This window comes from Anolis carolinensis, chromosome 1 (assembly GCF_035594765.1).
Source record: "Anolis carolinensis isolate JA03-04 chromosome 1, rAnoCar3.1.pri, whole genome shotgun sequence".
NCBI lineage: Eukaryota > Metazoa > Chordata > Lepidosauria > Squamata > Dactyloidae > Anolis > Anolis carolinensis.
The window spans coordinates 125,201,304-125,216,366 of NC_085841.1; the positions used below are offsets into that span (position 1 = coordinate 125,201,304).

Below are 15,063 nucleotides of genomic sequence, written 5' to 3' on the forward strand. Positions count from 1 at the left end.
GGGGTGGAGAGGTTTAGTGGTCTCAAAGTGGTCAGAGCACCATGGTTATAATTTTATGTTCCAGGGGTTACCATTACACATTTACTGAATTCATTTAAGACTCTGAGAATATCTGCATCTCCTGTCAAGCCCACTGCCATTTATGAATATAACTGTTATAATTTGTCCATCATTAATATTTTCCATAAGGTGAACACTTTACAGTTCAACAATGGCTCTTCGTAGATCAACAGTGTATTATCTCCAAAGCATAATCTCTCTAAAGCTCACAAACAGAAGGCACAAAGAATGTATAAACCCCCATTGCTCTTTACTACAAACAATGGTGCAATAGGGAGCAAATAAAGTAGGCGATTATATGTACTGTACATTGTGTGTGTGCATACAAAATCCAGTTTTCATGATTTTTTTTACTAATCTCAGATCTCCCCCAGCATTATTATTTTACAGGGATTGTCCCACCCAATCCCCTGACATAACACTTTTTAAGATGCTTTGAAAATGGCCCAGTTTCTCATTTCCCCTCTAATGTTCACCTCCAGCTTCCTACAATTGCTGCAAACTGAATTCAAAACTTGCACTTTTAAATCAGCAAGAGGGGAGCAGGAGAGAAGGGACAAAATCTCATTCTTATCAGTGGATTCAGGCAAAAGCAAATTGCTGCACTCAATAACTGTAGAGGAGGCCACACCATTTGACTGCCAACTTCTGACAGTTAGCCCTGACCAATCACAGAGAGGACATCTACACTGACCATTCAATGCAATTTCAAACCAGTTTTGAAGAAAGTGGTTTCACTGTGCAGATGATTGACACCGGAAATCCTGGAATCAGTTTGAGGCCCAGATGGTAATAACACAAACCACAAAGCACTGATTAAGAGCTTTCTTTTGTGCATTTTTGTGGAAGTTTGTTGTTCGGCTGCCGCAGCTTCAAGCTGCAATAAAAGGTCAATCCAAATGAGGTACCTGGGGAATTAAATATTTCACAGTATGATCCTATTCAGTGCTACATCGTTATCATCATCATCATCATCATCATCAACATTAACCATCAACTCATGTACTTCTGCTAAAAAAGTATATCCATGGTAGCCCAGTCTTGGCCACTCTGGATACTTTTGATAGAAGAGTAGGAGATGATGATAGCAATGATGATAATTTATGTTTACCAAGATGCAAGTGGAGTATAAAGTCATGTGAAAAATCTCTGTTTCAAGTTCATTGAGTTTTCTGTATCTCATGTGTGTTTTTTTTTCTTTTTGCCCATTTCTCATCAGATTGCAAGGCTTTGTTTTGTATCCATACTGAACACACAAACAATTGTAATACATTTTCCTCATTTGTACATTTAAATCAGGGGTTCTTAACCAAGGATTCATGGATCCTTTGGGAGTTCGTGGAAAGATTTCAACGGGTCTGTGAGCAACTTATCTTTCTTTTCTTTGACCTTTAACTTGCACTGACGTTACTTCAATTGGGATGGTTTAATCTAATTACGAAGACTCAGTCCCGACGCTGCCACCAATTGTGCTGGTGCTAAAGCCAATTGGGAAGACTCAAGCCAATTGTAATGGTGTCAAAGCAAATTGTAAATGCTGTTTCCACTACTGAGGGGATTTTTGAATCTTTTAATCCCTCTAGATTATATAAATATCACCTTTATATGAGGGGAAGAATTACAGGGGGTGATCTTTATTTCAAGATCCCAGCCTCTGTCTCTGTAGTTAGGGATTTCGGTGTTGTTGTTCCCTTTCTGAGACTGTGACTATTACTCTTCCCCAATTAGGTGATTTATTAAGGTAACTGCCACCAACGTGAGGCTTTTGAATTATCACCGAAGAAATTTGGCTCCACAGACGCAGATGAGATTTAATGAGTTAGTTGTTAGTAAAGAACAACAAGTTTATTGCGTACAAAGCTTATGGTTGCAGGTTGATTGATTTACTTATGGAACTTTAGATAAACAAGTGGTTTAATAACTTTTATAACCACCACACCAGTAGTCTCTGGTGTAATTCCACTCTCACTCTCCTACTGATGATATAAATTGTAGTGAACTCTAACCTCAGCTGAGCTCCTCAGTGAACAATGTCCCAACTACAATAAAAGCCTTTAATTTGATCTACTACTGATCAAATTCCTGATCACTAGTCCTTCCCAACTAGAGATCTTGACTAGGCTCCCTTTAGTCTGCCTTGACTAAAGATTTTATGGCCAGGCCTGTCTCCTCAGCCCTTCTTGACTGAAAAGCCTCCCGCCACGCGCACACACTGGCTTCTTTTTTTTAACTCCCTCTTTTTCCTTTTCTTGGCTCCGCCCACTTCTCCCTCTGGTGAGCTAGCCAGCTCCGTCTCCTTGGTAACAGCACTACTGTGGATTGAAACAAGATGGCTTCTGTTTCAGCTCCTGTGTCAACTAAACACAAATACATACTCTAACAGTTAAAATTAAACATAATAACTATGACTTCTCCACAAACTGAAATCTAGCATTTTCTTCACTTATGAATGAATGTATTACATTACAACAATATTCATTTCATATCACATGACAACTGCTGTATATCTCAGAAAATCACTTACACTCATCCATACTTTGAAATTATGGTAGCTGTTAGACCTGATGCTAGATCTCAAGTGATCACAGTCCTGCTGTGTACAAACTAAAATTTAATTTAATGACATGCCAATGTTGAGTGTCATAAAACTATCTGTCACGATATTCTGAGAAGAGTTCCATGCCTTCATCTGACTGGCAAAGAGGTCTGTGGAACAAAAAAGGTTACATTTAAATGAACAATGTACCCAATCTACACAACTATTCCCTACTGATTAAAGCATATTTTTGCCCTTCTGTCTGTCTGTCTGTCTGTCTGTCTGTCTGTCTCCATACTGAAATAGCAAGGATCAAACTCTGGCATTCAAATCAGAGATAATCTGCATGATTTCATTCACAAAGTGGTGGGTAAATACTTTGCAGCAGGCTTTTCTTTTCTTTCAATCTTTATATGATGCTCAGGAAAGCAATCTCAACTTCTATGACATCCGTCTCTTGTTAAAAACAAAACACAAAACTTTGATAGGCATAAAAACTGTGTCTGCATTAACTTTGTTGCTAAGGTTTATGATAGTCTGAGAGCTCATAGATTTCTCCTGCAAGCATTTGCATTTCAAATATGCATTTCAAATCTATCTGCACGTTAGCTATAGCTATTCAAGCAAGGGTCATCACATCTCTCTTCACTCTTTGTTTATAATGTCCAGAGAAGCAACTTCCATTGTCTTCTTAATTAGTACTTCCAGAACTGTCTTTAGCTCAGAAATTATTTTGCTGACCTTCTGGAAATTATGAATAGTGCCAATTTACCTCTTGCGGGATGGTAGGTACAGGAGCAGCAGTCTGCAGTTCTTTCATCATCAGTGAGGCATTTTATAATATGATTGGACTTGTTGCTTGGTGCAGTATCTTTAAAAGCAATGTCCTTTTCTTTTGTTTAGTCCCTTAAATTATCTACTAACTGACTGATTCTATTAACCTCAAATGTTCAAGGGCATTTGAATCCCAATCCAGCAGATCTTCATGTGTGCACAGCTACCAAAGCACATGTCAACAGGTTGCGCCACCAAAACTTCCTCCTTCCTCAACACTACTGCAAGCTAATGTCTTCCACTGCATACATGTACATTGCCTTGATGTTAATACAGATGGAGGAATCCCAACTAAATGAGACAACAAACCCATAAAACTAATAAAAAAAGGTTGCCACTAATTGATCATTTACAGCAATAGTCAATTTTGTTACTACGATTGGAGAAGAAATACTGCTGTGATTTACTCTTTTATCACTACAAACCACAATGATTGGATAACCAATACTGTGTTGGAAATGCTTGCTCCTGTAACTGACACTCCCAAATGGTTTTCCAGAGAAGGATGAATCTCATCATGGCAAATTTGAAGATTGGGAAACATAAGGATATTCCAGAAAGTAGGAGAATGTTCATAACATTTGTAAATGGTTGAAAATTCTGGCTGCTTTATTGTTAAGTGTTTGAAATCCACGAAGAGGGCCTGGCTAAGATCTTCATAGTTCAGGGCATATTCTACACTTATTCTGCACTTTTTTACCCTCAAAAAAGCAGAATTTTCCATTCAAGAAACAACATTTTCTACATAGCACATTCATACACCGGTTGCTGTTATGTATAAGAATACCTTCTGTCCTGAAGATGATTTACCATACATTATGGCTGTGGTCTTCTGTCCATTTAGCTTGGAATAAGGCCCATTTCATTGAATGTATGCAAAAACAAAGAGCCCATCTACACTGTCATATGACTGAGTTTCTGAATCCAGATTATCTGATTTGAACTGAATTATATGGCAGTGTAGACTCATGTAGTCCAGTTCAGAGAAGATAATCTGGGTTCAGAAACTCAAGTATATGGTAGTGTAAATCCAGCAAGAGAGGAACTAATTGGAACTGCTACCTTCTTCTGCCATGGAGTTGTACCACACCACATACTGCTGTTGTTTAGGAACACCATCATGTATTGAGAACCAAGAAATGGCCAACTAATACTCTTGATGTACACTTGAGGGTAGGTGAGCAATTTAATATACATTCAGAAGCAGACCTTAAAACCTTGGTGTAATCATGTATCCCTATCACTTGGAGTTTCTTATTTAAATCGCAGTCATGTTTTGAGCTTGGAGTGGGTTGGTGATGGTGGTGGTGAAAACAGAATTTGGCTTCTAATAATTTAGCCCCTTCAATAATAATAATAATAATAATAATAATAATAATAATAATAATAATAATAATAAATTATTTATATTCCACCCTATCTCCTCAAGGAACTCAGAGCGGTTTCCAGCATAACAGGAAACATACAATCAGTTAAAACATACAGCAATTAAAAACATTATACACATAAACAGCATAAAACAGATAATCATAAAACACATAACCAAAAATTAAAACCTAATGACAGGGCTCCTTTTGATTCACATTCAAAAAGGCAGTACAGTAGGAACCAATAATTTCTGAATTATTCCAGTCTAGTCATAGGAACTTTGGCTCCTCGACACCCAGAACTGAGATGCAGTGTTTAACTGCTGATTCATATTGGAGGAAAACTGGAATCTGGGATTGAAAGATTGCAGCCAGAGCATCTCTAAAATAAAAGCACACTTTTATGCAACACTTTAAAAATCATTGTGTTTTTATTAAAACCACCAAGGTAGCTCTCACACAGGCAATACTCTATTTAAATGCAAATATTTACATAGGATTTGAATAAGGGGAAAATAAGTGTAAGACCACAAAGCTGAAAAACACATCGTTACCATGGAATATAGGGCTAGCCTCCCTGGCCTATTTAAGTAACAATTGTTACATACTCCAAACCACAAAAACAGGTAACTGCTTCTCAGAGAAGATAGTTTTGGAACCAATTTATTTTAGCCTTCGAATCACCATATGCAGAATATGATCAAAACCTGAGTAGAAATTCTGCAAAAGTAATTTCTGGATAAGCATATTTATTCCTCCTTGTAAATGTGTACTTGTATCAATTCAGAGTATAACTAACGGATGGTAGTATATTTTACTCTGTATTAATCACACTACTTCTCTAAGATATATCCACCACAAATATGATATATTATTTCATGATTTTGTTTTTAAGTTTGGAAAATAAAATACGTCTCAATTCTTGTTGCAATACAAATATTCATACAATGCATACTTGCAATTTTTCAACATATATATAATTAAAAAAAATCCTATTTCTTACCTACATTTCCAGTCATTAAGTATGAATTCTGAAAGTCCATCATCCCCATGCCAACAATGTGTATAAAATCTTCAATCACCTGCATTAGTTCTATTGAGCCTGGATAGATCTAAACAAAAAATGAAGGTCAGACACACAATAATTACAAGACTTCAAGCATACAATGAAACCAAAATTATAAGCATTCCCAGAACAACAACATTAATACAACCTGGAACTCACATTCAAATTAATATTTAAATCTAAACAGTCTTTTTTGGTGGTTTGGTTGCTTGCTTCATATTTATGGTGGTGTGTCAAACAAAGCAGCAAAGCATAATCTCATGGACTTCACTTGGTCATCACAAACAATATTGTCAAGGTTGGCCATTGCTCTCCTCCCAAGAAGTAAACATCTTCTGATTTCCTGGCTGCAGTCTGCATCTGAGTAGCCCTCTCTACATGTTGCAATGCCCACAAATAATGAACTCTGTGCCTCGTTTTGATGTGAACTCAAAGACGAAGAAGCAAATAGTACATTCAAGCATCACATTTATTTTGGCTCTTAGAAACTAACATGCAGAAATTTTAGCAAAAGGGTGGGAAAAAGTCTAAAACATTGCTTTAGTGTATTGCCAAAGGCTTTCAGGGCTGGAATGACTGGAGTGTTGTGCAGTTTCTGGGCTGTATAGCCATGTTCTAGCAGCATTTTCTCCTGACATTTCACCTGCATAAGCCTTTGAAGATGCCAGCCACAGATGCAGGCAAAAGGTCATGAGAAAATGCTGCAAGAATACAGCCATACAGCCTGGAAACCACACAACACTCCAAGTATTTTAGCTTTTGTGAAAATCCAAGGTAGCAGAAATGGTCGATACTCCATGGTTGCACCATCCTCATCCTACCAAAAGGAAGATATGTTAGCTAAAAAAAGTATATACTTTATTTTATAATATATAAGAATGGATCCTGACTGCATGCTTCATGAATGCCTTCCCCCCGCCTTTCCTCCAGCACCCTGTATCCTCCTATTCTCATGCTCAGTGGCAGTGGATCTAAAAATATTGGATGCCAGGAAACATCCTCTCACAAGTTATGTATGTATGTATGTATTTATTTATTGATTGTGTCAGAAGCTAACTGAAGATACAGTTATAATGTATTTAAACACAACGTTAAAAACTTGGCACTCACAAGTGAAAGGTCATTTTTTTTTAATGTATTGTCAAATGTTTAAGGGGGCATACTTGCCATACTGCAAGTTGACACCCTGGCCAATCCACCACTGCCCATGCTCAGGAACACTTTTCAGGAGAAATTGAAGGCTGCAATAGGGATAGCAGCAATTGTCCCCTCATCTTCCAGTATGAAAAGAAACCTTGCTAGACATTTCTCTGCATAGAAACCTGCAGCAAAGCCTTCTAAAGTGATAAATCCCTCTGGAAGGACTTTTGAAAGTCCTCATGCTAAGTTCACCTACCCGCAGATCATAAAATATGAATGTGTGGATTATGAAAGACAATGAATATTTCACCTAACCTAAACAGTAGCAACTTGTGAAAAGTGAGCTCTTTCCAGCTAAGCAATCTCATTTTGTTTTCTTTCAAGCACATTGAATAAAATATGGGATAACCTAGGAGAATATCATCTTGTCTTCCCAGAGTATGACATGACTTCCTTTGGCTCTACAGACTGTAGTTGGGTGCAGCTTTGAATCACAGAAATAATATGTAAAATGGCCTGTTTAGTAGTAATCCACACCCAACCTTCTGTCAGAAACGTATATATTTAATTTTCTTATTCATACATGAAAAACGTATCCCCTTTCTTACAACCCATTACTGCCATCTGGGGGACTTTGTAAACAAAAACGGGCAAAAAGTTAAAATATGGAGATTTTATCCTGATTTTCAGAAACATCTAAAATATACAATATGATCCCTATATCATGTCTGACAAAATATGTCTCTCTTGAAATTTACTAAGTGTTCCAGTGTGATTCTATGGTATTCTTGGACCGAAGACCTTTATTTCATAGGGTTCATGATTATCACTGGTTTTGCCTATCCACTTGAAATACAGGAATAGGTTTTGCCTATCCACTTGAAATTACCTGGATAGGAGGGTCATATTGGAGTAATAAAACAGAAGGACTAAAATGTTCAATGATACAAAGGATATCATTACATGGGTGTCCTTAAGTTGGGGGGGGGGGCAGCAGGGGAATCTGTTGGACAGTGGGGTGAATCTGTGGGGCAATTGGGGAAACAATTAGGCAGTGCTCCGCATTACCCCCTTACTATCACAAGCTGTTTCCCGTTTGTCCCCGACTTGGTCCTAAGCTGTTCCTAACATAGTCTATGAGAAGACAGGTAGTAACCTGTGTTCTCTGGGCTGCGTGTTAACATGCTACCAAGATGCAGTGTGAATGGAACCCCGCCGGAAGTAGCCCTGCATCATGCAATGGGCTTTGGCGGTCTCTGGCTTGGCTCTGGCTTGGAAGCATCCTAGGCTGGGTAAAAAGCCCCATGTGATGAGGTCCATAGCCTTGGCTAAATATTTCAATCAGCTTAAAATACATGGATGATATTTCAGTTATGAGGAATGTGTATGTATACAAAGTAGTGTATCATAATAGGCTTTAATGCCTATGTGAGCAAACTGTGATTCTCATCCTGCTCTCATGTGGCCTACAGTCTCATTAGATACAAGCTCTTGCCCTAATTTCAAAAGCCTTAGTTTCCAGCAAGAAAGAAGGGGAGGAAGGAGAAGCAAGGCAGAGAGAGAAAGAGGGAGAAAGAAAGAGAGCACACAGCAAGAAGAGTGGCAGGAGGCCTGCCTACTTTGGTCTTGCCTATCGCTGGCATGAAAACACTGATGGACTGGTTCCAAAAGAACCAGTCCCCAGTAGAATAAATGCTGACAATTTCTTCTTCAAAATCCATATTTCAGATGCACCCTAGGACTCTGGTAGACTAGGATTCAAATCTCCATTCAGCCATGAAAATCCTCTAGGTATGGAACTCTCTTATCTTTAGAGGAATCCAATGGCCAGCTTCATGTGAAGATGTGTTGGAAACAAAACCCAATGAAAAGGTCACCATAAAGTGGACAAAGAGAATTTTGATCTTTTGGTGATGCTACTGAAGTAACAGCAGAATATATATATATATATATATATATATATATATATATCTCCTATGCATGTGCCTAGTTTAGTTTATTCCTAGTATCAAAACAGTGGTGCTTCTGAGAAACATTGTCTTTGTGGACCACAGAACTACATAAGAGAAGGTGCCTGTGGGATCAGACTGGAAAATATCTGCCACTCTATCTTGCAGAAAGGCCAGCCAGATTTTTCTAAGAAGCCCCGAAATAGGGCAAAAAGGTGATAGCCACAATTGTTCCCAATGAATATCAGCATAGTCAATCTGAACTGTAGAAACATTTACGTATTAGGTCTCATTCCATATTATTTAGGATAAGGCAAACTTTTTTATTGTTTATGATGGTTTGAATGGTTATTCCTGGAGATGGGTGCCAGATTTGGATACTATACACCATCATCTGGAAAGGGTGATAATGCCATTTGCTATTGACACAATAGCACATGTGAGGGTTATTGCACATCAGCCAGTATCCCTTACTAATGACATATCAGCAGGTGGTTATATAAGGAAGATGAAAGAATCCATCTTTCTCTCTCCTGTGTGACTCGGAATGAGTGCCTATGTTGTATGTGACTATCTGATTACTCTGATTATTTGCAAGGGCTGAAGCATGTTTATGCTGTGAAATAACTCTGCTCTCTTTTTGCTTGCTTCTGGGACACTTGCTATCCAGTTTGCAGCAGTTCGGGGAGGTCATGATTTGGAAACTATAAATCACTTCATGACTAACATCTCATGACAAGGTGCACTCCGAAACACTTAAAGGGTATACAGTGGATTCTGCATCCATATCTTAAAATGTATTTTTTAAAAATGGACTTTGAGCAACCAGTGATTTTCATATCCATTTTAGCTCCTAGAACCAAACCCTCTCACAGATACCAAAAGCCTACTTTCTACAGTAAGGGGTGGGATCATCAGTGCTAAATAAGTAATTATCTACAAAGATTTACCTGTTGTGCATCTTCCCATTTCTCTTTGTTCTCTTCATCCAGAAGGTTGCTAACTGTTTGAAAGAAGTTCTGAAAATTGAAGAAGACAATGAAATTAGTTGAAAGACTGCATTGAATGCAACACAACAGATACTTGGTACATTTGGTGATGTCAGACTTATAGCTTAAACCTGATTACAAGATTTCACATGCAAATAATAGATTTTAGCACTATTGGAATACCTCTGGCAAAAATCAGATGTACCGGTCATGGATCCTTTAGTTCTGTTGTCATTAAATTGTGTGGGTTGTTGTAATTACCTTAATGTTCAAATGTAAGTATCTGTTATTATAGATACAATCTCATGAGTGAGATTTCCTGGGAAGTAGATGCATGATTTATTATCATCATTATTATTTTTATAGATTTACAAGTTCATAATGCATTACCATTTGAAACCAATATGTTTCAAAATAATATAATTCAAGCTATTTGAATGTATATAACTAGCTGTACTTTTCATGGATGTGACCAATGAACTGCTCACTGCATCTGATGAAATGGGCTCTGGTCCACGAAAGCCGATGCCAAATAATTATGTTAAGTCTTCAAAAATACAACAAGGAAACAGAGACTGGTGGATTTCATGACAGGAGGTTGGTAAAGGTGCACTGAGTTTCAGTTTGAATTTAAAAGAGCTAGCTAACTAAACCTGTTTTAAGGATAGGATATGCTTCCTTGGATAGCTTCTTTAAAAGGAGACTGGAATCCTGTGTGGTTTTACCAACCTGCTGACATGGGAAGCAACAGCCACCTCTGTAATAAAATGTCAATGATTCAGCCTGACTCAGTGGAAACTAGAAGTGAAGTCTCCCATGTCCACTATGTCATACTGCTGCTTCATGTTCTTCCAAGTAAGTCTATAGCTTTAAACTGCAATTCTAAGCATACTTTATCAAAGAAGTAAGTCTCATTTAGTTCAGCAGGCATGATTTCAACCAAATGTGCACAGTAAGGAACGCTGAAAAATTGGATGCAATTTACCCGAGGAAAATATGAGGTTCATTTTGAATAATCATGAATAGGATCTTGCTACCTGTTAAAGCATCAATAATCAGTTTTGCCTAGTCATTTGCTGTTGGGGAAACTAGAAAGTGAAATAGAAAAGATAATTCGCCAACATTTTGACCTCAAGCTTTTACTTTCTGTATGTTATTATCTTCTCTGTTGGAATATCTCTAAGTGAATCACATATCAAATACTGAGAATCATATTGGACAGCTTTTAAATAACATGTTTTCTTTCAATATTTTTTTTCAAGTGGATCTCAGAACTTTATTTCAAGATATTGTCTAGCACAGTACTACTTTTATTATTATCTCTAAAAGATGGGTTCATTACAGATATCTCTCCTTGACCCCTTTAAAGTAATTTAGATTTATCTTTAGTCTGCTTTCATACTACATTTTGCTTTTAAAAATGCAGAACTTCAACTTGACCCAAGCTTGGTTTTTATTAAAAGAATCAGACTAAACTGGCTTTTATAGAGTACTTGAACCAGGATAAACAAAATAGGTTTAATTTCAGAGCAATGATGCATGTATGTGCTGGTACAGTTGTACCAGAAACTTCAACTTTATTTTCTTGCTGCAAATGTTTGCAATCATAGTACAGGCTACCTGTCAATCACCATTAAGTTTGGTTCCGCCCCTTGTTCAGGGCTCTGGGAGGGAAGGAGCCATTTTTAAGTTAGTCTCACTTAGGAAGCTCAGCTATAGGACATAGACCAGCTCGTCCCGTAAAAAGCTTCCTATTTCAAGAACACCAGGGATATTGACCATCCGGGGATACAGAACAAAAGCACAGAAACATCTGCAAGCCTTGGCTGGTAGGTCCACTCGACACCCAGACGCACTTGGAGTCGGCAGTGGGTCCCAGACCAGCTAGGCCCAGATAATAGATAGCCTGGGAGAGGTTATAAGAGGGTTTTCACAGTTATTCAAAGCCAATCGCCTGTTCCGTGGGGACAAGACTCCTTGAAGATTTATTATTTGTTCGTCAATAAAGACTTTGTTATTTCTTTAAAGACTCAAAGACCATATTTTCAGGGAAATTCCTCAACAACCTTTCTTTAGGCACCCTGGCTTCCCGCTGGGCGTAAAGTGTACGTCCTATATAATAGACAATCAGTTACAGGCCCAGCGCGTGACAGAACAATGTATATTGTCGAAGAAATACAGTTTGATACCACTTTAAGTGTCATGGCTCAATGCTATGGCATAATTGAAGCTGTAGTTTTACAAGTTCTTTAGCTTTAATTTGTCAAAGAGTGCTGGTGCCTCACCTAACTATAACTCCCATGATTTTGTAACATTGAGCCATGGCAGTTAAAGTGGTGTCAAACTGCAATAATTCTACAGTGTAGGTCCACTCTTCATCAGTATAACCCCCCGAAATTAATGAGACTATGATTAACTGATGTCACCTTGATTTTGAGGTGTTTGCTCTAATGGTCTGGGTACAAATTCAGTTTTTGTTTTACTTTTATGCTAATAAATCACCTCCCTCCCCAAATGTAAACAGGACTGAATAAGACATACGAGAATCCAGTTGCTTGCCAAATGCCTGCAAAGCATTGTGGAATGTCAAAATTAGAAGTAGGGAAGTGAATGATGGGAAGCATTTAAGTCTTTGTGTGCCTGAAGTTTTGTCTTCATCCCCACAACTGTTCCAAGAGCAGCTTTTGGGAGGGCCACATCAAATGTTCAGAAAATTAAAAAAGAAACAGGAAAGCATGTATACCTCTTACCCTTATCACATTGGGACAAATTGACCCCTTGCAACACTTTGGGGCCTGGGCCTGGTGACTGCCATCACATGACACTCGGCAGGCCTCACCCCATTGCATCTTGTGAGGAAGCATCACACGATGCTTTGTTGACCAAGACGGGAAAGTGTTTTTTGGGTAGCTTCAACGAGGCACCCACATTTTTCACCTGTTTTCCCATCTGATGGGGGAGAGAGCAATGCAGATTGCATTTTAAAAGATAAGCTTTCAAAAGAAATCTGAATTTGTGAAGCAAGAACATAGCATTTCATACTTAAATGTGACTGTGACAAGGTGAGTGTTAAACTGATAATAAATTTGAATTCAGATTCTGAATATTCATTTGAAATTGGAACTCTTCCCTTGTGCATCATACAAAAGAATATTAAAAAACCTTCACTATCATTTCTATATTTCATACTTTCGTAACTCCATGTGGGATAAAGCCATTTACATCACTCAAAGAATTTGCTATACTAATTAAGGTATTGACTCTAATCAGCAACAAAACCCGCACTCCAACAGAGATATTCTTGCAGTTGATTTCATGTGAGCCTCATCAGACAAAATTACAGGGAAAATCTATGCATTTTCAAAATAAAAAACAAGAAACGATTAGGTATATCTTTGTGGGAGCCATCATGCAACGAAATGTTCAAAATGAAAATCACTGTTATGTACAATCGTGGGAATAAGAGCCACCTATATAAATATGGGGGGGGGGGATATAGTAAACATGGATAGTGCTGAACTGTGAAATTAATGCAGGGAAGACTTTAATACTTGTGATCAAATATAATCTTCTCTCACTAGATATCTGGAGCACAATTCTCACAATCCTTCGCTATGGTTTATAAATAATTTTATTTTAAAAACTAAGAAAATGGCACAGCCTTTTCTCCAGAAATAACATATTACCAGGAGCATCAGCCACATTCCTATTTAGTAGTTATGAATAGTTACATCTTCGTGACTGCTTGGTATTCACTTTCAAGGTGCTGTGTGGGAGGGTTGTGACAGGGACTCAGTTTTTGCCTGTTGCAATGGAGATGCTCTTGTGAGTGGATGGCATTAGTCAGCCACTTTCCAAGGGCCAGGAATCACTAAGCAGTTATACAACTACCATGATTACGTAGTAACATAGTGCATAGAGGACACAAACCATCATTCTTTCAAAGTTCTGCACATTCATGATATCAAGGCAGCTCAGCCAATTGTTGTTAGAATATTGGCCATTGGAGGTCCTCAGTTTTCAAGAGGTATGTGCATACTCTCCAGTTCTGATATTTATTAATGTTTCTTTCTAGATTGGAAGTCCTGTCTGAAGAGGTAGTGTGCCCTGATCAATATCTATGTATAATCTCCAGTACAGTATACTGGGCAGTGTGCCAGATCCAACATTGTCAGTTTGGGTTCAACCAGGATAGAGTGAGTATGCCAGAGGGCAATGGCTCTGGAAAAAAAAAACTTTGTTGGAATGATTTGTTGGTTCTATTATTTGAGGAATGCAGTGGGCCTCCTCATATGTTTTAGGACCTCATCACATTGAGGTCTCCAAGCCAGGGGAAAGCAGAGGCCTCAATGGGGCAGCAAGGCAAATCTGGAGGGCAGTGTGGGAAACCATTGCCCTATGTTCCACATCACCCCCTTCTCCATCCCACGGGGAAAACTGTTACTGTCTGGCTTCCCCCCATGCTTTCCCTGGCTTATCTTATGAGAACACGGGAAGTGTCCCATGTTCTCAGGGCTCCATCCCAGGATGCTTCCAGGATCGAGGCAGGATGGAGCCCTGCCGGAAGTAGCCCTGTGTTATGTGGTGGGCTCCAGCAAGGCATCCTAGGACAGAACCCAGACCTTGTGTGATGAGGTCCTTAGTCAATCACCTTGAGGGAATGACTTAGCTTGATGAAAGGCAAGGGTCTCATTCTGCAGGCTTTGCATAATATCCAGGTCATTCATAATGTTACAGAATCATAGAATTGGAAGAGACAACATAGACTATCCAGTCCAACCACCTATCATACAGGAATACACAAAGGACTAACAATAGATGGCCACCCAATCTGTTTTTTTTTTAATGACAGTGCATTCCAGTGCCAAACAGCTCTTACAGTCATCTAATATTTAGATGGGATATCTTTTTTGCAATTTGAATCTATTGTTCCATGTTCTAGAACAGCCAGCCATGCTCCATCTCCAACATTCCATTCAAATATTTAATAATGGCTTTATATCACCTCTTAACTTCATCTTCTCCAAGCTAAACATACCAGTTACCATAAGATATGGCTTTCGTACTTTTGATTATTTTGGTCACTCTTCTCCAGACACTTTTCAGTTTGTGCAATATCTTT

General features: G+C 38.4%; 1 protein-coding gene across 5 annotated transcripts in view; it reads right to left on the bottom strand.

Annotated features, from left to right (window-relative positions):
• Window positions 1-15,063, bottom strand: part of adgrb3 (adhesion G protein-coupled receptor B3) — a 678,053-nt gene that overhangs the window by 339,185 nt on the left and 323,805 nt on the right. For all 5 annotated transcript variants that reach the window (XM_062969068.1, XM_062969070.1, XM_062969067.1 and 2 more), the window contains 2 exons: window positions 9,903-9,971; window positions 5,801-5,909 (listed from right to left, as the gene is read on the bottom strand). In XM_062969068.1, coding sequence (XP_062825138.1) covers window positions 5,801-5,909; window positions 9,903-9,971 — 178 coding nt within the window. The remainder of the gene's footprint in view (window positions 1-5,800; window positions 5,910-9,902; window positions 9,972-15,063) is intronic.